This window comes from Dryas octopetala, chromosome 1 (assembly GCF_963921425.1).
Source record: "Dryas octopetala chromosome 1, drDryOcto1.1, whole genome shotgun sequence".
In the NCBI taxonomy this organism is placed as follows: domain Eukaryota; kingdom Viridiplantae; phylum Streptophyta; class Magnoliopsida; order Rosales; family Rosaceae; genus Dryas; species Dryas octopetala.
Window position 1 is genome coordinate 23,428,862 of NC_141366.1, and position 27,055 is coordinate 23,455,916.

A 27,055-nucleotide genomic window follows, 5' to 3' on the forward strand; every position below is an offset into this window, starting at 1 on the left:
ATTAGTAAGTTAATATAAAACTAATCACCATTTTGGGTTCACCACACGATCAAATCTCATAATCCAACCAGTTCATATTTTAGGCCTCACTCCAAATATTATCTTTGTGAAATGTCCTAAATTGGAAGTCATTTAGTTATTTGATTATAATAACAACTATTTATATATTTTTATCGAAAACAATATTTATCTATTTATTCGATCACAGTTTTATAACTCAATGATTTTTGATATATTTTGATTGATTTTTTGCAATGATGATCTTTAAACTGATGCCTAGAAAATAAATTGTTCAGATTATGAAATTAATCATGTAGTGACCCAAAAGAGTAATTCACTTTGTATTAACTTGTTAACGTACTAGTAATTTTTATAACTATTTGAAAAATAATTAATTATTATATTAATAAAACAAAGAAAAGAGACTTAAACTGAATTGCTTTTTTTTTTTTTTTTTTTCTTAGGATTTGGACCCAAATGCCCTCACTTGGAATTTGTTGATGAACCACGTATAGCAGAAAAAATCCGGAAGGTGCAAGAGTTCGTGAAGCGGGTGTCGTAACCTGAACTTGAAAAGTTGATTTCCCAGTTTGTTTCATATTCTCGGCATCAAGAACCAACAATCTCTGATTCATTGAGAATGAATGTGTGTTGAACGAGGGTGCCACCATAGTTACTGATACCAAATTCTGTGCTAGTGTTGTTCCAGCTGTCATTGAAAATCGAATAACTAGCTTTCTTGCATACTTGATTTTAACTTGAGATTTAGGTGCAATGAGTTTGGGTCGTAAATTTGTGTATTGCGGCTCGAAATAAGAAGGATAAAATGCCTCCAAGCTTAACTCTGTTGGAAAAAGCACGTCGCTGCCAAACTGATACAAGTCGTGAGGATTACTACCTCCAACAAGCACCCGACCATCGCGTAGCAATAGTGCCGCGGAATGGTACATCCGCGGTATGGTGGTCGGGTTTTGTACTTCGAACCGTGACCCAGTTGCATTATCAGGTTTGTAAACAACAGGGCTTAGAACTGGGTCCCGCCCGAGTTCCCACCCAGCAGCCCCTGCTCCTCCACCGTTGATGATCAAAACGTCACCGTTTGGAAGCAACATCATGTCGCTCATGACTCTAGCTTGTGGCATGGTCTCCACAACCCACTGCGGATTCGGGTCGGTTATTTTGATCCGAGCGCATGTGTTTAAAGCTTCCACAAAAGTGCCCTTGTTTGCCTTGGTATATGACCCTTTGGGAGTTCCACCACAAATCAAAACCTCAGCTTGAACAAACTGAGCCTGAGCCTGCGATGACAAGTTCTTCAGTGGCAGCAACACCGCTGAACCAGTGCTCGGATAGGACCTCGGGTCACCGCCTGGTATAACCGGGTAGGTCTTTACAATAGTATTGTGAACATAATCGAACAATATAGCTCGATTGTTTGCGAAAATGAATAAGTTCCCATCAACGTTGAGAAAAACAAATGGGTACAAATTGTTCTCTTCTTTGGGGTCATTGGTCTGCACAAGGAATGGCAAACTGTACACATTCATAGAAGACTCCGTTTTTGGATAAAACTCGTAGTTGAACTGTCCGCGGCCGCCCATGATAATCAGGCGTCCATCTGGCAGAATCTGATTGGTTGCATACCATCGCTGAACGGCCAAAACAGAGTCAATCTCCTTCCAATCACAACCAGCTTTGCAGGGCTCGAAAGTCCTTACCCTACGTTCGCCGTTATAAGAGCCGCCAGTTTGGACAAGACAGCCTTCGGAAGTTACAGAGCCGGAGGAGCACCAAACGTTGGTCTGGACCATGAGAGGTCGAAAAGAATTGGTAGCAACGTCGTACTCTGCGGAGTGTGCAGTGCAGTCAGTTGTGTCGTTGCGGCATTTGCTTTCGGGCAATGACAAATTGGATTTGCCAAAGTCGGTGCGGTCGAAAATGATGACGCGGTCGTTGTGGAGGAGTTGCATGTGCATGGCCGAAATGCCAATGCTTTGTTGCAACAGTTGCCATCTGCCACCGGCAGCGTGGGCCAAGAAGAGGAAGTAGTGATCATGACATAAGAAACAGACGAATATGATTGAAAGAATATTGAGACTTGTTGGCTTCATTAATTATTCTCTCTAGCTTGCTTCAAATGTATGTGTGTTTTGGTATCTTTTGGGAGTGTTGGGGAATGAATTAAATTGCTTGCTGCTGAGTGCTGTGGGTGTGTCAACTCTCAAGTACCTGTCCCTATTTATAAATCCTTGTGGAAGCTAGAGAGAGAGGGAGAACCCAAGTACATATGCATGCATGGAAGCCTGTACGTGGGACATGGTGTCTTAATTATTGTGTGTGATTACAATATCTAATCAAATTATAATTTGTATATAATCATATCCATGCTATAATTTCAATATATTAGTAGTATAATATTATAATGTGGTGGAACTGCCAGATAGAATAATTTCTCAACTTGTTCTATTCGCTATGACCAGTCTGGCTAGTTAAAGAGGATACAATATGCAAAAGAGGCTTTAGCAGCAAAACAGCTAGTCGACTCAAATCGTATCTGATTGTCTTTTTAATTACTTTTTTCATTCTCTGACTCGATTCTTCTAGCGACTGTCTAGTCGGTGAAACTTTTATTTTATTTTCTTTGTTAATTAATGGCGTAGTTAAATGTTTAGGGGATGGATCGATCAATTGAATAATTTCTTAGAAACTAATTAATTAATTATTGGCTGGTAACCATGGATCTACTAATTGCATGCACTACATATACATTTTTATAGTATTTCTTTGACATTAGTTACGAATTAATGGTAATCACAGTATGATTAATAATTATTCTTAATATAATATTTTATCATATATATTGTCTTTTATTTGGATCACATATATTCATCTTCTCTTTCACTAATTTCTTTTCTTACTAATTATCTTTTTATGCTAAAAGATTGGGTTGGGACGTAGTTCTATGGATCCTAAGATTCTCAATACTGGCCTATAAAAACTAAATATACGTTGGCATCAAAGCTTGTGTATGAAGAAATCAATCGAATTGTCTTTTAGGGTGGAGTTCTATACTATCCAAAGGCCGGTGCATGCTACAAAAGTTCAACTTCAATCCCTTTTTAGGGTGCTGACAAACTGTAAAGAAACAGATTCTACACAAATTGTTAAGGTCTCTTGTAAGTCGTAACAGAGCATCTCGATCTGCATGTCTTGAATTTATGCATCTGACGTCAGATAAAAATATTAAACAAGAAAATAATGGAAAAGGTTTCAAGGGATGTGTTTTGGATCAATTTTTTGCGTCACAATATATATATATATATATTGATAATGATTGTTTATTTCAAGAAAAAAAAAAAAACAAAAACAAGATATATTGATGCTTTCCAACAAATTGAGACCAATACGTGATCTAATTCTTTATTGTTATTATATTAGATATTCAATCCATAAGTTTATTATGAGAATTATGTGTCATATATTTTTGAAGCAAAATGATCCATATTAAAAATGTGAGATGTTATTTTCAACATGCAGCTATCGCATCACTTCATTATTAAGCCAAACATGAGAAATAATTTGGGTTCTGTGATATTTATATTTTTCATTATGATATTACATATGTATAAATTAATTTAAGCATCCAATCTAAAACTAATTGAAAATTAGTGAAGATGTCCAATACTGAAAACTTTATAACTTGTAAGCAATGGCGGAGCTAGTATATTGGCTCACAATGGTCATCTAATATAAGTAAAGTAGTGGTACGTGGCTCACTTAATTTGCTATTTAACTGTTTGGACTTGGGGGGTGTAGTAGTGGTGCATGCATGTACTGTATAATTAAAGTATATATGATAAGTAATACTATCAGCCCATTAATCCATTTATATAAATAAATATATATATATATATATATATATATTAGTGTTACCTACAAAATTCATGGCGAGAGTAGCCGGGAAAATTGCTTTGAACACTGATAGTCCTTTAATAATTATATGCGGGCGTGTCACGTACTGCACGGCCAAGATGGCCAGTTACAAAATTGTCTTGTCTGAGTTGATGTATTATGCCAAGATTGCTAACTTCTATAATCTAATGATTGCACGGCAAGTAAGGAACAACTACCTCGCCTAAGTTCTTGATGCCTTGATCCTCAACGACTTTTAATCACTTGGTGCAACTACGACGGTATGCTCGAAAGTAAAAATACGATGAATGAGTGATTGAGTAATTGAGTGCAAAGAGAAATTATGAACTTTAATATAAAAAGTATGAATAATCTGATTGTCTTGAAAACGGGTAACAATGATAGTTCTAACAACAAATCTCATAGCAAACAAGCATGAAATTAAGAGTCAAAACTTATGAAGAAATCAATACTAAGAACGTACAATTGAATCCTAGCAGAGCTAAAATAAAGAGAACAATTGCTTGAGAACTTGAGAGAAATGGATCGATGTTTGATATGAGATTTGTGTTGAGTTGTGTTGAATGTTGAGAGAGCCATTTCTTCTTGTCAATGCTTCTTTATATAGTAGTCAATCCCCAATCTTCTAGGTAATACCTCGATCTTCTATGCGAATTAGGATTCTCAATTTGCTTTTCCTTCATGTCCAAGACTTGCTTTATTTGGAACTCCTACATTGCCAAGGAAAACTCGGCGTGATCAAGCAAGACTCTTCTCTTCCCTAATTTGGGCCTTAGCTAAGTAGGCCTTAATCTTAAGTAATATTTGGGCTAAAAATTGATGTACTTGGGCTTTAGTCGTGAGTCCGGCCCAAATCCAAATTACGGTGTAAACAATTAGTTTATAGGGTCAATTACAAAATACCTATATTAACTATAGTGTGTCAAGGAAAGTGACACATGGATTGCTAATTAGGGATACAAAGTTTGTTGGAGACACATGTTGATCGAGTTCAAGCAAGAGTGAAGAAGCTCTGGTTTTGTTTGATCATGTCTTGGGTGGTTTTTGTGTTTTCTTAGATGAATGGCAAAAGGAATGGACCATAAATGTTGTTTTCGGGTTGTTAATGTTTTGGGGTTGAATGAAATAGATCAAGGCTATCCCTTTTTGTGTTGTGTACTTATGACCTTTATTATTGGCTACAATAACCTTTTGGATTGCCTTATATTGTAATGGAAATGTTTAAGTTAAAATGAAATGATATTTTGGTAATTTGGAATATTAGCTAACTTTTTTTTTTTTGATTGTTTCAAATTAATATTGAAGACAAACACATAAACCTCTTAAAGGGAAAAATTGGCTTATTGGGAGGGTGAAGCCCCTTCTTGGCTTCATGCCCAATTAGTTTCTGACCTTGTAATTCCTTCCTAAGCTTCAATAAAATCACACGTCTTTCAATCAAAAAACAAAAAAAACAAAAAAGGAAGAATTGACCATTTATTTTGCAACACCAAAAATAATTTTATTTAATTCGACATGCAATCGAGCCCTCTATTTTCAATCCAAAACAAGTCACATGTACAAAAATCAAAGGAGACTTGTATGTTATGCAACAAAGAAAACATTATTCCAAATCATATGAAGCCAAAAATAGTTTCATATATTGTCACCTCATTCAGTTCAACATATAACTAATCATGACAATAATTCCATAACCAATTCATATTCACAAAAACAGAATTCCAACCCAAAAGTAAAATGTTTAACACATCTCCACAAAAGCAGAACTACAACTCAAAAACACCTTGTGGTCATATCCCTAAGGCCTACACAAAAAAACCAATTCATCACCGACCATCAGCATTTAAGTTCACTAGCTTACCACCATGATGGAATTCTAAAGTGATCGAAATGGTCTAGATCACTTGCCAGAAATAAAGTCATGTCATGCTTATTAACAGTGTTCAAAGTCACATGCACTAATGTAGAACATAGAGCATACGAAAATAAAGACATTATTATAATTAGTAAACCTTAAACTACAACAAAATCAGAGTCAAAATCTATTATTCTAATTCACCTTAACCCTAATTGCATAGCTTATTTGACACATTATATTTTTCTAGTCTAGCAGCAATATCCTAACTCACAAAATAAATGCAGATCCCAACATGATTAACATGCATGCTACACCATACCAAACCAGGAGTCTCATTAATTTACCTAACACCTACCAATAATTTATTCTACACCCACCATAGCAAACCATTTAAGATTCCCATTAACTGTGTAGACCACACCCTCAATTATTTATTCAACAGACCCATCTAGGCATCTACCCATAAACACAATAATATAGCAGAACAATGGGTCACAATTGACAAAGACACAGAAAAATCCACTTCGAGACAATGTACAGAACACCACACCACACATAGACCCAGCCAAAAAAAGGAAGAGGTGCTTGAGAGTTGAGACACACCCACGAACAGCATATATAGCAGCAAGCAAGTAATTTCATTCAATCGCCAAAAGAAACCTAAATACTTATTCTTTGAAGAAAGAAAGAAAAATGAAGCCAATAACTCTCCCTCTATCAATATTATTCCTCTGCTTCTTCTTATCTCATGACTTGCTCTTCTTGGAAGGACCTTCTCTGAGCCACGCTGCTGGTGGCAGCTGGAAATTGTTGCAACAAAGCATTGGCATTTCGGCCATGCACATGCAACTCCTCCACAACGACCGCGTCGTCATTTTCGACCGCACTGACTTCGGCAAATCCAAATTGTCTATGCCCAACGGCAAATGCCGCAACGACACAAACGACTGCACCGCACACTCCGCCGAGTACGACGTTGCCACCAATTCCTTGCGACCCCTTACGGTCCAGACTAACGTTTGGTGCTCCTCCGGCGTTGTAATGGCCAACGGCAATCTTGTCCAAACTGGTGGCTCTGATAACGGGGAACGTAGGGTCAGGATTTTCAAGCCCTGTACCGGTTGTGATTGGACGGAGATTGACTCGGCTTTGAACGTTTGGCGATGGTACTCAACCAATCACATTCTGCCAGATGGACGACTGATTATCATCGGTGGCCGGCAACAGTTCAACTACGAGTTTTATCCAAAAACCGAGTCTTCTATGACTGTGTACAGTTTGCCATTCCTTGTGCAGACCAATGACCCCAAAGAAGAGAACAATTTGTACCCATTTGTTTTTCTCAATGTGGATGGCAACTTGTTTATTTTTGCCAACAATCGAGCTATATTGTTTGATTATGTCAACAATAGCATTGTCAAGACTTACCCGGTGATACCCGGCGGCGACCCGAGGTCTTTTCCGAGCACTGGTTCGGCGGTGTTGCTGCCACTAAAGAAGTTATCATCGCAAGCTCAGTCTGTTGAAGCGGAGGTTTTGGTTTGTGGTGGAACTCCCAAAGGGTCTTATACTAAGGCAAACTTGGGCACTTTTGTAAAAGCTTTAAACACATGCGCCCGGATCAAAATAACCGACCCGAATCCGCAGTGGATTGTGGAGACCATGCCCCAAGTTAGAGTCATGAGTGACATGATATTGCTTCCAAACGGTGACGTTTTGATCATCAACGGTGGAGGAGCAGGGGCTGCTGGGTGGGAACTCGGGCGGGACCCAGTTCTAAACCCTGTCGTTTACAGACCTGACAATGCAGCTGGGTCACGGTTCAAAGTACAAAACCCGACCACCATACCGCGGATGTACCATTCCACGGCACTATTGCTACGCGATGGTCGGGTGCTTGTTGGAGGTAGTAATCCTCATGACTTGTACCAATTCGGAAACAAAGTGCTGTTTCCAACGGAGTTGAGCTTGGAGGCCTTTTATCCTTCTTATTTGGAACAACAATACTCAAATTTACGACCCAAAATCACTGCACCCAAATCTCAAGTTAAGATCAAATACGCAAAGAAACTATTCATTCGATTTTCATTGAGAGGAACACTTGCACAGAATTTGGTGTCAGTGACAATGGTGGCACCCTCCTTCAACACACATTCATTCTCAATGAATCAGAGATTGTTGGTTCTTAATGCCGAGAGGGTGATAAGGATTGGGATATCCACGTATCAAGTTCAAGTTACGACACCGTCTTCGCAGAATCTTGCGCCTTCTGGATATTATATGCTGCATGTGGTTCATCAACAACTTCCAAGTGAGGGCATTTGGGTCCAAATTCTCTGAAAAAAAAATATATATGTATAGGTCGGTATATATAGTTGCTTTAATTTGTGCCTTTTCTTTTCTTTTGTTTTATTAATATAATTATCTCTCAATTAACATGTATTTTTTTTTATGTACCAATAAGTTTGCTGTATTTATTTTATTTTATTTTATTTTACAAGAATTACAAGTTGTATTTGAAGTTTTGAAATGAATAAAGCGCCGAGAACTTGTTTTCTTCATTTTCCACTAGCAATGGAAGAATACATGCCCTTAGCACTTGTGACCTCTGGCTAGCTACACGATGCTAGCAACCACGTGCTTTGTTGTAATGGGAGATATAGTTACAAAAGAGTACTTTGATTGGTTGCTTAATGGCCCTAAGATTATAAAGGCTTCAACAGTAGTTTCCAGACTCATGGATGACGTAGCGGGCACAAGGTACTATTTGGGCATGTTCGAGAGTATTTTTATTAAAAAGTTTTCATAGAAGGCTTTTTCAGTAATGTGTTTACTAATAACGCCCTTTTGTTAGAACCACGTAAAAGTTTTTATTAAAACTTGAAATATTTCCTGCAAAAACACTTTTTGAGGAAGCAATGGGTAAGTGCTTCAAAAGAATTAATACACTAAAAAATGTTTTCTAAAACCCAAAAACTCTTTGAGGCATTTATGTTAAATGCTACCGTAAGTGTTTTTGGTTGTCTAAAAAAGCTCGTTTCGCCGTTTTAATATTTGTTGGAGTCAAACAAGTACTTAGTTACAGTACTGCTTATTATGTATGATTGTATATTACTTGAAGATTTTCCTTTTTCATTTTTTCTTTTTCTTTTTCCCTTTTCCATGCATATGGCTATTTTATGTTCTTAACCTTCATATATATCCATGTAGTTAGAGCAAGACAAAGCACATGTTGTCTCAGCTGTGGAGTGCTACATGAAACAATATGGTGCGGCCACAGCAGAAGAAGCAATAATCGAACTTCGTGGACAAGTCAATGATGCATGGAAGGATACTTAATCTTACACGTTTGATGGATGTTGTATACAAGTACAAAGATTGCTACACACATATCCTGAAACTATGCTCAAGGATTTTGTGGCTTCTATGTTCATCGAACCCGTGGCTGTATATGCCTTAAATTTGGTCTTTCATTTGTAAAAATACTGTCCCTTCCTATAGTAAAATAAGCTGGCCGGCCGGTCCTTTCAAACAGCTTCAAAGACAGGTTCACCTCATTAAGTTCTTCTGATTATGTATGCGTTTGCTTTTAATACTATTAATAAAAGAAAATTCTATATCATGGGAATAAATTAATCAAGACACAATTAGGCTGGGATCTTTTAGAAAAACAATTTTTAGATGGAGAACAGAGCTGTTTTTAAATTTATAAGAAAATCTTTTTAATTCATAATAAATTCCTTTAATTTATAAGAAATTTTTTTTAATTCATAATAAAGTTATTTTAATTTATAAGAAAATCATTTTAATTCATAATAAAATCTTCCCCCGATTTGAAGGATATATATTTCCCCTTCTAGGCTAATTTTTTGCAAAGATTCTCTTTGAGTGAGGAACTAAAGTTTGAACGGTTCGGATCGTTAAAAACACAATCGATATGTGAGCTTCTACATATAAATACACTTGAAAAGTATAATTCTAATAACTTTTCCGTTGAAATCTTGTCGTTTTCATAATTATGAAGACCACAACGTAATTTCAACAATTTAACCCGTTCATTTTCTATATTTATAGTAAAAGATTATCCTTACAAAAAATCGGTCAAATCGAAATTTATCTACCCATTCGATCATTATTAGAAAAACCAAAATCATTCATTAATTCGACCACCGTTATATCACTTTTACATCTCCGATTGAGCTAATTTTTTGCACGAATTATCTTTGAGTGAGGAACTAAAATTTGAACGGTTCGAATCATTGAAAACACAATTGCATCGTTTGTTTATAAAAATATATAATAAAACATATGTACATTTATGTTTTATTATAGTTGTAATGTTATATATAATTTTAAAAGTTTATTATTTATGGTATTACATTACTAATTAATAGTATTATATAATAACTTAATAAGTATATTAATAATTTATTGAAGTAAACAAACGAAAAAGCTATTAAATATGTTATGATTCATAAACTTGACAAATAAATTAGTCAACTAAGTTTGTTGAGAGCTGAAACTTGTTATATGAGGTCTCATGCATGTTCAAATCACAACATAGCCAAAATCCTATATTTTTTTTATTGAAGATATATATGTGTCTAAACAGGCTTTGGGCCCATTCTAGGCTGCCCGTTCGGGCTTAGCTTGGCCTGGTCCTCCAAGCTCGCAAGCCAAAGCCTGATGGGCGAACCTTGGGCTTGTGTGTTAAAGCCCAAGCCCAACCTGATTCGGCCCGAAAGGCCTATTGGGCTCTTATAATTCAAGCCTGAGCTTGGTTTGAATCCGAAAAATTTGGGCCGAGCGGCCCATTGCCAACCTTTAACTAATGCTGCTCTTAACACTCACAGCACTTATCTAGCTGTTTTATCTCAAAGGAGTTTGTATAGTTAGAGAGTTTTAGAAGAGATTTTAAATGACAGTAAGTTTTAAGATGATTAGGGGTTTATAATTAATAACTATTTACTCATTCAAAAAATTATTTAATGAAAACAAATTAAACGAAGGCTAACGATAGAGACAGACAAGTATCGAGGATTGAGCATAACTGCATAAGTGTTTATCACCTCGGTTTCTCCGACATCAGTGTTTATCATCACCTGAGTATTGGAGTATACCCTCCTCTCGTACGTCTTCTCCTCCTTCAATAAAAAAAAAAAAAAAGCATTTGTCAATGCAACCAAATGGAAAGGTCATCATGACGTGAGCAAGTAGTTCTTCAAGGAGCGGATCTTGCAACGGCTCCAGCCGCCTAGGTCATTATTTTAGAAATTTTGGCAGATAGTGATAATGATATTGTCAACCAAGGAATAAAATTTCGGGTTTCGAGGAAATTTCGATGGAAATTTCGATGGAAATTTCGACGGAAATTTCGAAGATTTTTAAATTTCGACAAAAATTCGACGGAAACGATGGAAATTATTATCAAAATACGGAAATTTTGAATGAAACTTCACAATATGTTTATTTAACATATTATCTACTACATTGATAAAAAACATTGAAAAAAACCAAATTATATGGTAGGTTTCATGTGATATGTGATGAATATAATGCGCGCTGGAGGCAAATACTGTTAAAAAAATGCTTCACTAATTAATAATTACTTCAATAACACCTCAATTTTATTTTTACTATAATATTGCCACATGAATTACAAAAGTAATCAATACCACATAGAGTTTCTAGGAGGTTCAAAATTTTCGCTGTCTTCAGTATCATCATGTTCAGAGTAGGTGTAATGTGAAGAATAATCATCCCAAGATACTTCTCCAGCATAATTTTGCATGTAATTGCGAACATGCCAACCATATGGATCAGGAACCTGTTGTGGTTGAATTTGCCCATAAGCATACTCATTTGAAGAGTTTGTCTCTTGTTGTGCCAATGAGTTACTATCAGACTCAACCAAGTAAGGCAGATGTGGTGGGTAGAATATTGGAGGGTTTTGCCCATAATTGTAATTGTCACTTCCTACCCCCATAGAGCCAAAAGTGGTGGATAATGAATCCTCTTCTTCTTGTGCCAAACTCTCATGACCTCTTTGTCTGCGACTATAGTCTTTTCCTATGGCACCAATTCCTGGTCCGGCACGCCTACTCCCATGATCCTCATCTTGAGTTGCATGTGTATAGTGTGCTTCGACAGAAAATGGGCTCATATACTCTTGAGAATGTCCAGTGACATCTTCATTTCCACCACCACCACCACCACTACCTCTACCACCACCACTACCTCTACCTCCACTGTTGGTAGGAGTGCCCGATCTTGTGCTAGAGTTGCCTGATCGAGAAGGATTAGTGGGAACTGGCTCAGTACGATGTGTCGACCTTGGTTGCATAAGTTCATTCAAACTTGTAGTAGGGCTCACCTCCTCATTTAGAACTCTGTCCACATTGATACCTTCCTGACGTGCTTGAGCTGCAATATCAGGGTCTGGATTGCCTGCATCATCATCTAAATGGAGGGGCCTAATCCACTGATAAAGCTGGTTTTCCTCCACATCATCATCCCCTATAGCAGCATCATATATATCCAACGGATCATATTCATCAACGCGATCCTCCTCTGCTTTCTTATCTCGAAGTGCAAGCCTCATATTATAGTAGCAATATACCATTTTTTCTAACCTACTATATGAGAGCCTGTTTCGTTGTTTGGTGTGTATGAGTGCGAAAGTGCTCCAGTTTCTTTCACAAGCTGATGATGACGCCGTTTGTGATAAAACTTTGATGGCTAACTTCCTCACAGTAGGCGCATCACTCCCATACATGATCCACCATTCACCTGAAATGAAAAATTTGTTTGTGTAAGTGTAACTATAAAAATAAATAATTAAGTTAATCTAACTAATACAAGTAAGATGTATACTCACTAGGAGACATTTGTGATCTAGCGGCCTTTGCAGCTCGCTCTCCGAACATTTTCCGGGCATCTTTAAAATAAGTTAACTAGATACAAATACAATACAAATTATACATTATCAATCAAATATATAATTTAAGACAATCAAATTCTATAAAGTATTAATATTTTTCGTAAGGATTCTTATGGGCCTTATGGCAAATTATTTTTACCTCATTTCCAAATTGGCCAACTTCTGGTGAATAGGGATCCAATTTGGAGAATACGTTGTGCACAGCCCGAATAAGTTCACCATCATCTCCAACGCCAGGTCTATATTGATAGCGAGGATTCAAATAATAGGCTGCAATCATGCATCAAGTAAATATAGAAATATATAATTAGTAATTTAGTTCATTAATTGAAAGCTAAATCAATTAAAAAAAATGCGGAACCAAAATAACAAATAAATTACTGGGTTACCTGCTGCGTGCAAATCGTGTTGTAACGTTTTAAACCATCGATCATTGATGATTTTTATTACCCACCGTGCACCCTATTTTTTTTCTAGTTCTTCCTTCACGACACGCATTAACTCATAAATTGATCCCATTGTAGGATACACTTCTGTGTCCACAATACGTAAAACTACGTAGAGAGGTTCAAACAGACCGCACACCTTATGCACCTGTTGCCAAAAAGAGTGATCAAGAACTATATTTTCAACGGTGATGCCTGCATCTGAACGCCGGAAATTGCTACGACCCCAATCATCACTAGTGAACAATTGCTTCAGCCCCATCATCTTACCATACAAACTATCCAATGCAATATAGTTTGTAGCAAATCGGGTGGCACCAGGACGAACAATATCTCCCTTCGTGATCTCTCGCATCTTTGCCAACAACCAGTTATGGTTGTAAATATAATTCGTGTCATTCTGGCTTTTTTAATCACATTAGCAACCTGCTCTTTCTTCCCCATCTCTTCAAACATTAGATCAATGCAATGTGCTGCACACGACGTTCAGTACACATTGTATTTGTTCATTAACTTCTTACCTGCTTTGACAAATGCGGAACCATTGTCGGTCACAACTTGAACAACATTCTCCTCTCCAACCTCCGTGATTACATCCTTCAGTAGCCCATAAATATATTTATGATCCTTTATGCAATCTGAAGAATCAACGGACTTAAGGAATACCGACTTCCCTCTTAAGTAGGCCATGAAGTTAATGATAGACAGTTTGGTTGGACTTGTCCAACCATCGCACATGATTGTGCAACCATAAGTTGCCCAATCAGTCTTCAATTTGTTAACATGCTCTTGCATTTCTTGAAACTCCTGGTCCAAAAATCCGGTGCGTATCTGATAGGGTGTTGGAGGTTCCACTCCTACTCCTGCCTGTTGACATCCTACCACCAAATTTTTGAAATGATGAGATGTTGCTTTTGAAGGAGGAACATTTTCATATATGAAGAACTTGCTGATCAAGCGTTGCATCCCATCTTTGATTGACCCTCCAGAAAAGAGATTTTTAACACTCTTTTGGCGTGCTTGAGCTGCCTTGTACAAGCTTGGTGCCACTGGAGGTGTTGGTCGTGAATCTCGTGATTCCCTCATGCTTGATGCTCTTTGCATCTGTGCACCACTATTAGACCCAGACCCTTGTCCCCTATTTGGGACTTTATGTGAGTGTTCCCTCTCCCATTCTGCTGCTCTAGAGGCTCGAAGTGCAGATCGAAATTCTCTTCGCTCTTGAGGCCCCATATCATCATTATGATCTTCATCATCATCACTCAGCTCAATCTGACCTTCTCCTCGAAGCTCTTCTCTGAGCTCTTCCATCCTTTGTATTTTTTTGCTTTTTTGGTGTTGTTTGTGTTGCATCCCTGCAAAGATGAATTGTCTCACTTCTGGTGGGACACTATTACATCGTTGCACATTGTGTCCAGGATCCAAACCACTAAGGTGGTATTTTAATCGTGTCACTCCAGCACCCTTCATTACAAGGCCACAATATTTGCATATTGAACCTTGTCTGCTACCTGGTAATGGATCGGCATGATCCCAAGCTGGATCACGTGATCTCCCTCCACTGGCCATTGAATCCTAAATTTCTAATAACAAAAAGACATACACAGTAACACAATAACAATAACAATTAAATTCCATGTTAATATCATATCAGTATATCACCAAGAAATTAATATCATATTAGTTATTAACTTATTACTAATTAGTAATTTCATATCATATTCATATTACCAATTGGCAATTCCATATTTCCATATTACTAATTTGTAATTTCATATCATATTACCAATTTCATTTCCATATTACTAATTTCATATTAATTATTAATTTATTACCAACTCCATATTAATTTCACTAATTTTAAATTACCAATTCGGCAAATCCCATACATGATACATATTAGATGCTATTAACAAATCATACAAATTCCATATTAATTATTAACAAATCATACCAATTCCAATTCCATATCATATCATATCATATCACCACTTTCAACTTCCATATCAATATTTATATATCATACAAATTACACAAATTACACAAATCAAAATCAACCTAAAATTATACAATCAATTCCAAAATTATACGATTAAAGATTTAAAATTAACCCAAAATCATATAATTATACAAATCAAAATCAACCCAAAATTATACAATTAATTCCAAATCTATATAAATCAACCCAAGATCAATATAATTTATCTTATATAAATCAACCCAAGATCAATATAATTTACATATAAACCCAAAATATGATATTGATCAATTGATGTTAAATAATATTTAAAAGTGGGTAAATCAGTAAATGATATACTTAGATATACTCAGATCAATTTAGATATACATCATATATCAGATCAATTTAGATATACATCATATACTCAGATATAAATCATATAATCATATAGATCAATTATTCAATTCACACATTTTGACTGTCTAATGTATAGACAAATACTCACACACTTGCAGTTCGCACAAAGCTGTCAAAGACAAAGACTTGAGACTTAGCCACAAGCCCACAAACTGATTTCAGAAATTTCAGGGGGGCTAAGCTTCGAGAAACGCCGGGGCTTCAAGGTGGCCGGAGGCTTCGAGGGGGCCGGATACGTCGAGAACGGCGCTGCAAGCCGAGAAGACAGAGACGTCTGAGAACGCCGCTGCAAGCCGAGACGACGCCGCTGCAACCCGAGACGACGCCGCTGCAACCCGAGACGACGGAGGAGAGAGGCGAGAGAGAGAGAAGAGAGAGAGGCGAGAGAGAGAGAAGAGAGAGAGCCGAGAACACGGAGGATGCGGCAGATCGGGTTTGAGATCGACTGTGCAGGTGAGACCGTGAGATTGTGAATTTGTGATTTCACTGATTTGTGAGAATGTGAGGCAGTGAGGGACTTAGGGTTAGGCTGGGTATTTGAGCGAGGGTTAGACTGGGTATTTGAGATTTTGAGCTCGGGTTACTGTTAGTCTGTTACAGTGTTAGGCTGGGTATTTGAGCGAAATTTTGTCGAAATTTCGCTCAAATTCAAAAAAAATTGCTGTTGGGGCATTCGAAATTTCGAGCGAAATTTCGAATATTTTGCCGAAATTTAGTCGAATCCGTATTAAAATTTCGGAACCCCTAAAAAACGAAATTTTCGGCGAAATTTCGCCGAAAACTTCGAAATTTAAACCCTTGTTGTCAACTATAAATGAACATATTTTTAACCAAATTATGCAGCTTTAATCATTAATTTATAACGGATCGGCCAAAAAAATCATTAATTAATAACTGTATTCAGGGATGGATCTAGAAATTAGAATTGGGGGGCTAAAAACAACCTATACGATAAAATTTCATTAATAAACATAAAAGATACATCTAGTTAAGAGGAATATAATATGGCTTATCCTTCAAAATGTATATCTATACAAAAACATAGACAAAAAAAAAAAAATACCATAATAAGAAAACAATAAAACATGCAATGTAAATACAATATAAGTCTATGAAAATTGAACCATACTCTTCTTTATAACATAGAAATTATTAATTAATTGCAAAATATGTATCTATATTATTGGTAATGTATTATAAACATGACATGTAAGGATATTTTACAAAACAAAATCATACAATAACAATCTATTTTTCTAGCATTAATATGCAACTACAATTTAATCACTACAAGAAAAATGTCGATAGATATCAGTCGTGGACTGATATCTATTTGGGTAGCCGTCTGATATAGCGCGTCGTGATATCTAATGTATGGTATTTTAGATATCAGTTTTAAACTGATATGTAAACATTGTTTATTATATCATTTTTCTTTTTCAACCTGATATCCTAAATACAAAATGGATATCTAATTTGATATTATTTCTGATATCTATAAAATCCAAGTACCAACAGGATTGGTCAATAGATATCGTATTGGATACTAATACTGACATATAACTCGATATCAATATCAGGTTTGAGGTAGAATATGATATAAAACTATAGTATCAATATCAGGTCTATAGTAGAATCTGATATATATAATCTTGATATCAATATCAGGTATGGAATAGGTTCTGATATCTAAATATTGTTTTTATATCAGATCTGAGAAAGAACCTGATATCAAAGCGTTATAAAATATCAATTATTAGTCTAAAACTGATATCGTTAAGTATGTCGATTTCACAAAAGAAAATTGGAATACAACTTGCTATATCAGTTTTTTTTCACCTAAAAAATGATATGAATACATAAATTTGAGCCTGTACATAAATTTGTGCAGCCATAAAATCTTCCATGCATTCTCATTCCATATATTTCAATAATCACCAATAACAATATTCAAAGCTGCCTACATGTACATAATCACCAATAACAATACAAATATCCAACAAGATAACCATATATATATTTTTTGTTTTGTAGAGGTCTAAACATACCATGCCACCAGCCTAATAACTAAGGCAATATTGCCTAAACCCTGCTTGTTAAGACCTTTACAAAACCAAAACAATGTACCAAACGCTGCCCACATGTACAAAATAACATGACAGCACCTAGCCTAATTAATCTGCAAATCAGCACTATGTCTAGCTAGCTAGCTAGTTCTATCTTCAATTCTGCCATCCTTTACAAAATAGTCATGGCAGCATGTATGATCTAATTAAAAGCACCAAATCTTCAATCTTCTTCCATGCTTTACAAAAAATGAGCATGCACGACAGCTTTCTTCTATCCACAAAAAAGGCAAAATGCACACCACCTACCAATTAACTTGTCGGTCTAAAGATAATTGTTCAGAAAATCTCCCCATTCCACACGCAACTCATCTATTTGATCTTGTGTGTATCCGCTTCGCTTGGTCTTCATATTGGACCACTGAAAACATCAAAGGAACATATATTCTTTAATTTAATCACAAATTCATTGATCTCATAAGTTCTATATACTGAATACATGCATGCCTTATTAATCTCAATTTTCAACTAAACATGCATATGCATAAAGAATAAAAGCAAGTCAGAGTAGTTGAATGGACAATAGCAGCACTAGAAAATGAGTTGCTGCCTAACAACCCTCCCATTTCCTTGCTTCATGCATATGTGTGCTCTTAAGAAAATTGCTTATCCTTGAAAAGAGACCACACTATAAGAAAAGCACCAAATATTCCTTCTCCCTGTAGTTGCAACCCTGTTTCAAATTAATAATATATAGTAACAATATGACACAAAGCAGCAGAGGTTCTCAGAGGTTCTCCACTCTAACTTTCACATTAATTTCAAATACCTCTCTCTCAAACATCAAAGATGCAGTTTCTCCAAGTTGAACTTAGTCAAAAATTTGGGTATGCATGCATGCAGTTTCTACATTGTTTATTGAACCACTTAAAGGATAAAAGGCAGATCAGATTATTCAATTGCAGACAACTACAAGGAAAATCATGTCATTCAGATAAACAAGTATATTGCCTCTCCCGGATAGCATCCTACCAGGTAGAACAACAAAGTCGTGTACATATGATACTGGATCTTCAAGTAACTGAACAATATCATCAAATGATCAAAACCAAAGTTGTTGAACAAAATTTATGAGGTCAAGGTGAGAGGAAAACTGTGACAAAAAAACTCAATATCAATCTTGCAAACTAAGACTACCAACATCATTACCTTCATCCACATAAACTTTGGCATTGCAATAAAAACAGTCAAGATAGTACATCCAGGGCGGATATACCCTTCCAACTCAACCGGCATACTGGCCAACCACTGGAATATCTGTTAATACATCTACCCACATGTTAATCAATTCCTGATAACATGCCACAAAAATAAATTTTTCTTTGTATATACTAAACTGTAACAACAATCTTTTAATAATACTTGGTGCCGAAGTCTTCTTGGGAATTCAGCTGGATTTCAATCATAGAGCTTGAATGAGATACGACCTGTCGGACACTACAAGGTTGTATCAAATCAGTATATCTCAATAATATCTCCTCATATAAACATCAATGTTATAGACATGCAGCAAACACAGCATTCAGCAAAGACCCACCATAGATGAGTAGACGCTTTTGTTGTCGCATTGTGGCGGAGAAAGAGAGTTCTTGGAATCATGTTTTCTTCCATCCATTTGCGTTTCACCAGAAGCCAAAAAAGATACAACACCATCACTATGGACATTCTGGGAATCTGGCTCTGAACAGAGGGTAGGAATACGTCCACCTTCAGACTCTGGCAATTCTTCCTTCTCGTTTATCTGACTGCTTAACTGTATATTGTCTGTACGTTATATATATAAATTAGACTAGTAGACATCTCTTACAGTAAGGAAAAACAACTTTACTGCTCCTTTTACAAGCTGGTTGCATCAAAACAAACACTAAATACCTTCTCCTGCTTCACCATCACAACTGGCATCTTCAGTTTGAATTTCCCTTTGAGATTCCTTTCCACTCGATCCTTTAGAATCAATAGGTTTTCTTCGTCGTCTGTTATTATGACACTCTAATTTTCTTCGACAGCTCCGCTTACCTTCATCGAAATCTGGTAAGACATGGAACCTGGCAAAGAATAGGCACACAAGAAATGAAATTACAAAAGCAATTAAAAATATATATATTCCCGTACATTTCAACAAGAATAATGCATGCAGTTCCTACAGTACTACAACTCTGATAATAAAATTACTCAAAACATAAATAATTATTGCCAATCTAAACCGCCTCTCGTAAATATTGCTTTTTAAATAAGACATGGAACTGGCCAAAGAATAGGCACACATGAAATGAAATTACAAAAGCAATATAAAAAAAAATAAAAAAAAAACTATTCCGGTACATTTCAACAAATAATGCAGAAATGTGACAGGATTACAACTCTAAAATATGACTCAAAACATGAATAATTATTGCCAATCTAAACAGCCCCTCGAAAGTATTGCTTTTTAACCTGCCAGTCTTCTGACAAAAACAAGCAGTATGGAATCCAAAATACCTATGGCTTATGAAGAACTTAAAGAAGTGCCAACATAGGCAATGAACTTACTCCACAACCAATTAAACACAGCTCAGAGCCCTTCAACATCCCCAATGTGCTAATGTCACGCCCCGAAACCCAGGTACGTAACAGAGGCACCTATCTTAAGAATACCAGAGACTACAACAACCAATCCCCCGGTGTTATAATCCCAAATATCCACAAAATAGGTTAAGCCTTTTGGTTTAGTAAAAATGGGTTGGATCAGAGTGCTTGAGTTTGCAGCGGAAAATTTATTCAGAAATAATTAATTTATAATTAAACCAACCCTCGAAGCTACTATTGTTTAGAGTAACTTCAAAGAAACTGTTTTTATAGACTCGATAATTTAAAAGTAGACAACCCAAGGACTCAGTGTATATACATGATATGACCAAGGGTATATAAAGATAATAAAAGGTCACCAAAGACCTGCCCAAGGAAATATACTGACTAAACAGGAACACAGGAGTTGACAAGCTCGAGACCGCACCACCACCCCTTAATCGAGGCCGTCAAAGTCCACACGCGCAGCACCTGAGAGGGAGAAAAACAACAATGTAGGGGTGAGCATCACATACGTTCATTGCTCCCCCTCAGGGAACTCCCTGCTAGGTTTGAAAAATAGTTTGGGATAATTTAAAATCAAATGCACAACACAAACCAGTTGTCAAGCTTTGTAAAACGAGTAGTATGCTCACACAATTTTCAAAATACAGTTTTCCGGGCCCAAGTTCAGAATCATACCTGTTGACCAGCCGTTAGGGCTAACTACCCTCTCACAAAAACATAACAAAGTCCTGCAGTCATTTGACCGGGACAGGGTAGCGAAAGTGGCCATTTCATGGTTATACCGCCTAGACTGGCCTCCCAAGAAGGACAATCGACCAGTCCGTCCGTACAACCCCTCATGAGGTTTTGGGGATCGAAACCCAGGGTCTACCGTAAGGGACCTTTCACTCTCAAGTCAAACACAATAACAATCTCACGAGAATATGCATAACAGTCATCATTCTCATCATCATAAAACCAAGCAGATATGCCAATCAAAAAAACATGCATCTTTATCACACAGTATTTATTATATAGTACATGCAGGAAATCCACTAGTCAGAGTGTGTTGTCCCCCTACCTAGCGTCCAAAGCTTTTGCCTGTTTTCGAGTACAAATCACAATTTGCCACGTCGCAACGATCTCTTTTAGGTAACTGGAGTTCCTAGTTTGACAACAACTGGTGTTAAAAACGGTCTTCACGTAAATCGATGACCTTGTCTGTTAAGACCAGGTATAATTCAGAGGTTTGGCACTAGCGTAACTGCTAGGCTTCTCTGAATTCTTAATCCGATATGACCTTGCACCCCGAGGCAAACAGTCATGTCAGACCGTGTGGTTTCTATATCTATTTTAATTCATTGTCGAGGAGGTTGATCAGATATGAACCTACAACGTGACCAGGTCAGTGCATGGGGAAACTGAGGGAGCTCTGGCTCAGTACCCAACGCCTGTATGCTCATGGACTGACCTTAGTCATCACGTTATTTGGTTACCACTGATATGGCCTCAATATTTATTAAGTTCATTTGATAACAACAGTTAAACGGCGTTTCGTCTATAACCACAACTTAAATAACAGCAGGTTAAATAAGCTGGGTTAAGGGTATACCTGTTGAAGACTTCCCACGAGCAGAATCTCGATACTACTAGACTTGCTAAGTAACAAGATTAAAAGAACCTAATTAACAAGAGATTAATTTAACAAAATTTTAGCAGAAGTTCGACATGGATCAAGAAATTACCTATGGAGCTCAGAAATGATTTTTTTAAAACTTCACCAAAACATAGCCTTCACACTACTAGAATTGAAGAGCTCGTCGCCACGATCGCGTAGGCGAAATCGAATCGTCGATCGGAGCTCCAGAACTCAAGATAAACTCAAAACAAGAGAGAGAAAGGAGGAGAGAGGAGAGATAAGCTCTCTCTTGGGAAGCGTGCGGCTGAAATGTGAGAGATCAGCTGGGGGGTGCGCTGCTATTTATAGGGAGAGTGAGTGAGTCAACTCGGTTGACTCATCCGAGTTGACTGGGTTGACTCAAGTCAACCGTCACAAAATGGGCCAATGAGGAAGTGACACGTGGCATGTGCACTAACACTTGGCTGCACATGCAGCCATGCAGCGATGGACGCCCCAGATCGTGCCACGTGGCGCGATCTGGTGATTTCCTATTTTATTTTCTTTTTCCTATATTCCCCAACTTCAAAAATTAATTAAAAATAGCTCGGGACTCAGAAAAATACCCCGAAAAATACTACGGACTCGTATCGACTAGTACTAATTAACTATGAGGTCAAATTACCAATTTGCCCTTTATAAAAATTTCGAAAATTTCAAGCTCCACAACTAAGAAAATTTAGGAAATTCATAAAATAATCTCCCGGACTCGGAATAATACGAGACTTGCACCGTTGGGTTCGTGAGTAAAAGTACTACCTTTTAAAGTTCTAACTTGGGTCAAAACCCTAGTCAAAATTGGTCAAACAATTAAAGCTCAAGGTGAAAAAATTAGATTTTCCAAAAATAAATTCTATAAAACTTTTTTTGAAAATAAGGAAAAATCACAAAATAAATTTGAAAATTTCCGGGTCTCACAGCTAATAGGGGTTGTCTCACTTTTCTCAACATTTATCTTTAATTCTTTATGCATAAAAAAGTCTCAAAACAAAGCAGCTGATGCCTTAATGATTAATATCTAAGTTCAGTAACCTCTGACCACAAGAAAATAAATGTGTCATCCACACAAAGAAGGTTACGTGTGTCTATCCCGTTACTTTCTGCCCCCCAACTTGATATTATAGCGTCTCCTAACCGTTTTTTTTTTATCTATTTTTTTATTTATATCCTAACCTCCAACATCTGAATAGCAATCTAGTGAAAGTTCCACGATGCTGCCAGTATTTCTTAAGAAACCTTAGATGGCATAACCCCTTCTGACACTTGTCACAGTCGTAGGGAAACTCCTCTGCCATCCATCACCCAAAAGCAATTCAGCTATGGAAACATTTCTCATGACCAATTCTACCCAAAAATTTACAATTACATCCCAGTTAAGAGACAAAATCTCTCTACTGTGTTAGTTCATGAACACAAAGAAACTTCAGAGTATTCCAATTGTTTAATCTAATTCACCAATCACCACCCACATGTCTGAAACAAGAACAATATAGTTAACTTATTTGTGATCATCAATAATTAACTTATTTTATACTTTTTAAAAGCACTCTCAAGGTTTAGATTTTTTTCATAGATCTTCATAGATTCATTGACTTAACAAAAAAAGGTAAAGCCACAACATTGAGAGAGGAGAATTCCCTAACACAATGCAAAGAGCATGATACCACCTTTTCCATTGTTTTTTTTTATATATATAGAGAAAATGAAAAGAATTGTCTCATCTGTAAATCCACTTAAACTTAGATAATCAAGATACACTCAAAGTAGCTACTTAGACAGGTTGCAAAGTAAAGAACAAATTAAACAATTCTTCCTCCTTATTCACCCATTTCTCAAGAGTATATATATCTATACAATGCTAAAGTTTCTGCCAAACCTATTTACACATGGTTGTAATGATACCCATTATCACAACACTACTAGGAAATCAACACCCAAATTGTAGCAATAATACCCAATTCACATTACCACAACTACTACCAGAAAAGAGAACGAGGCTTTTCTACAGAGAGAGGAGTCCATAAGGTGAAAATCAGAAACAAAAATTGAAAGCAAGAATAAATTAAACTACAAATTAACCAAAACAGAGAACACTTAAATGACATGAAGAATTAAAACAAATCACTATCTTTTGTAGAGAAGGTATAAACAAAGAGAAAACCCAAGATGTAGACAATGACAAAACACCAGTAAAATATCAAACAAAAATCAAACCTAAACAAAACAAAGGAAAATAAATTATTTTTCTTAACCTGAGGCCGAGTGACTGTGTTGTATAGGTCTGAGATGGATTAACCCAGAAATCGGACAACATGCAATCAGAGAATTAAACAGAAGACGAAATATTTGGGTTCGAGGTGATTTTCAATTCCTGCAAAATTAACCAAATTCAATCCACCCAAAAGCAAGAGGAGGTTAAGAGGATTGAAATTTATACCCTTAATTGCCCAAAATCACCACTGGATTCGCCGGACAGAAGAGGAGGAGCCGCCGGCCTTTAGGGTTTCGATTCGGCCGTTGTGGTGGTCTGATGAACAATTGGAGACCACCATCGAGTTCATGAAGTCAAGAGGAAGCTGAGTGGGGTGGTGGATGATCCAAACGCCGCCGGAATCAAAGGCAACTTCGGCGAGGGAAAATCGGCAAAACCTTGATTTTCCTCCGCCGTTTATCGGATGAGAAATCCGATGGCACCCCTGCGCTCAGAAAGAAATGGCGAGCATAACTTGGCAGGTCCCTCACCTCGTTGCGGTTGGGAACGACGATTCGCCCCTGCGAATCTCCAATCGGGTTCTGGGTTGGGTTTTTGAGTGCGGCGGATTTCTGGGTGATTCACGGGTATGGGGAAAGGAGGATGAAGATGATCATCAGTCGTCGGACGGAGAAAGAGTGGTCGGAGAAAACTCACGACGTAAGGGAGAGAGATGAGAGAGAAGATAGAATCAGGGGGTCGAAGAGGAGAGACAATGAGACGAGTTTAAAATAAGTGAAGAGAGAGATCGAGAGACAGAGATCGAAGTGAGCTGAGAGATAGATCGACCTAGGTTTTTAATTTTTAGTATATCTGTATATGTCTAAGTGTTGGGACTTGCGAGTAGGACAAAAAAATTTAAGTCAGAAAAAACACATTACATATCAGTTTTAGGATAAAAAATTATAAGTGTTGTTTTAAGATATCAGTTAACAATTTATACTGATGTCTTTATAAATTCTTAGAAAAATGACAATATTATATATCAGTTGAAAAAAACCATGTGATATCTAATAAAGTTTAGAAATCAGTTAAAAAATTATCTGATATTATAATTTTTATAATATCAGTCACATTCAAATCTGATATAAAATGGGTGATATCTATTGACAATATTCTTGTAGTGAATATTGAAATTTAGAGATTATTTGGTTTCCAAACTTGCACTTTTAATAATTGAGATTAAGCTTAAAAACGATCACACATCAACAAATTACACAAGTTTTCCTCGAGTTCCTGAACAACTTGGATAATCAAATATTAATTTTTATTTAATTTTACAAACATTTAAGAGTAAATTAGAAATACAACAATTATTGCATAAAAATTAAATCCCTAATTAAATAGCTAAATCCCTAAATGGCTAAAAAAAAAATAAGAACTTAAATAGATCGATATGTTAGTAATTGGTATAATAGTATTACTGTTGGGCTTAATTTATAACATATTTTCTATCCCTAAATATATTATACATTTTAGCTATTATTTTTAGCATTTTAATTGTTGTTTTGATTATTTAGTTAATTATTATATTTTACTATTTCTTGTTTTATTTCATAGATTTTATTAGATTTTATTTCATTTTAAATTTTAACTAAATTAGGGTGTGCTTTACTTTATTTGTTGTTGAGATTTTATTTTATTTTGATGTGTGTTATTTTATTTTGTAGAATTAATTGTGGCTCAAAAAGAAACAAAGAATAAAGAAGGCCAAGAAAGGAAGCCCAAGCTGCTGCATGCCTCTCCGACTCTCTCCAGTCCACTAGACGTGAAGAACAAAGCCAACAACAAATTTGATTAATCAAAGCTAATAGAGAGGATTGGAGGAACGAAAGGGAAGTGGGGTGGGGACAAACGTTTTTTTTGTTTTTTGGTCGAATAAAAAGCTGGTGCTGCATCCACGGAATCGAAGAGTGGGGACAACTGACAAAGGAATTATTATTATTTTTTTTCATTGGTGGACACCGTGGACTAGCTGGGCCATTAATTAGCACTTTAGCAGGTGTATTAGTGTATATAAATATATTTTTTAAAAAGATAGGGGGTTTAGCCCTCTTATGTACGACGTGGATCTTGCTCTTCTGTCTTTAATTAGAGGGTGAATTGTAGCATGCCTTTTATAAAATTATGTACATTAAAATAATTCAATTAATAGTTTAAAATATGTCACATTACTTCTCTTTTAATAAAATTAGAAAAATAAAAAATAAAGAAAACCAACCTCCACCCCCACCCGTTGCAGCACCCCAACCCCAACACCTGCATATTAGGTTTTAATCTTAAAATTTTGGACTTCATCTAATATAAACCTGACAAATTAGTATCGAGAATTCGAAAAAGAAGCAAAATTGTACTATAGAATATGCGGCAATAGAAGCCGAGCGTTCGGTAGTATAAAAAAAATAGAAACTAATAGTCTAATATTACGTAACGTGGAATAGTTACAGTATTATTGAAATTTATATAGAATTCTGAAAGTCATAAAGTCTCCCTATTTTTATTATAGCTTAGTTAGCTTTCACTAATAGACCAGATGATTCATTACAAATGGCTAAGCACCACAGCAATTGATACCATGAAAATTAAGCTAGCTAGCATTATTACTTTATACATTCAACTGCTTTTCCAATTTGCAATTAGGAACAAAATGTCTGCTGATCACTTAGGAGGGTGTACTCAATCCAGATTTTTAAAGACTTTTTTTAAGTGACAGACTTTCATATATAGACTTTCAGAATTATGATAGACTTTCAAAGAGTTTTATAGACTTTTATAGACTTTCATGAAGTTTTATTAAAAAACATTCATAGACATTGATAGATTTTCAATGACTTTTTGATACAAATATCATTGTGAAATATTGTTAGATAATAGCATCTGTATATCACAAAGGGCA

General features: G+C 36.2%; 1 protein-coding gene, 1 long non-coding RNA gene and 3 pseudogenes across 2 annotated transcripts; 1 reads left to right on the top strand and 4 right to left on the bottom strand.

Annotated features, from left to right (window-relative positions):
- Positions 1-398: 398 nt before the first annotated feature.
- On the bottom strand, positions 399-2,161 carry LOC147299255 (aldehyde oxidase GLOX1 pseudogene; annotated as a pseudogene).
- A 4,148-nt stretch (positions 2,162-6,309) lies between these two features.
- LOC147299256 (aldehyde oxidase GLOX1 pseudogene) lies at positions 6,310-8,352 on the top strand (annotated as a pseudogene).
- Positions 8,353-11,459: 3,107 nt separating this feature from the next.
- LOC147299257 (uncharacterized) lies at positions 11,460-12,580 on the bottom strand. Its single transcript, XM_086246510.1, has one exon. It carries the CDS (start codon positions 12,564-12,566, stop codon positions 11,460-11,462), a length of 1,107 nt encoding a protein of 368 aa, XP_086102636.1. The 5' UTR covers positions 12,567-12,580.
- Positions 12,581-12,642: 62 nt separating this feature from the next.
- LOC147299258 (uncharacterized) lies at positions 12,643-14,746 on the bottom strand (annotated as a pseudogene).
- A 3,850-nt stretch (positions 14,747-18,596) lies between these two features.
- LOC147299259 (uncharacterized) lies at positions 18,597-19,665 on the bottom strand. The gene is made up of 4 exons (XR_015120001.1): positions 19,553-19,665; positions 19,218-19,444; positions 18,830-19,117; positions 18,597-18,701 (listed from the first exon to the last, which is right to left on the bottom strand). It is a non-coding gene; the product is annotated as an uncharacterized LOC147299259 (long non-coding RNA).
- Between the last annotated feature and the right edge of the window lie 7,390 nt (positions 19,666-27,055).

Excerpts from the sequence above, each read along its gene's own strand:
- LOC147299257 (XM_086246510.1), bottom strand. The coding sequence starts at position 12,566 with ATGTATGGGAGTGATGCGCCTACTGTGAGGAAGTTAGCCATCAAAGTT.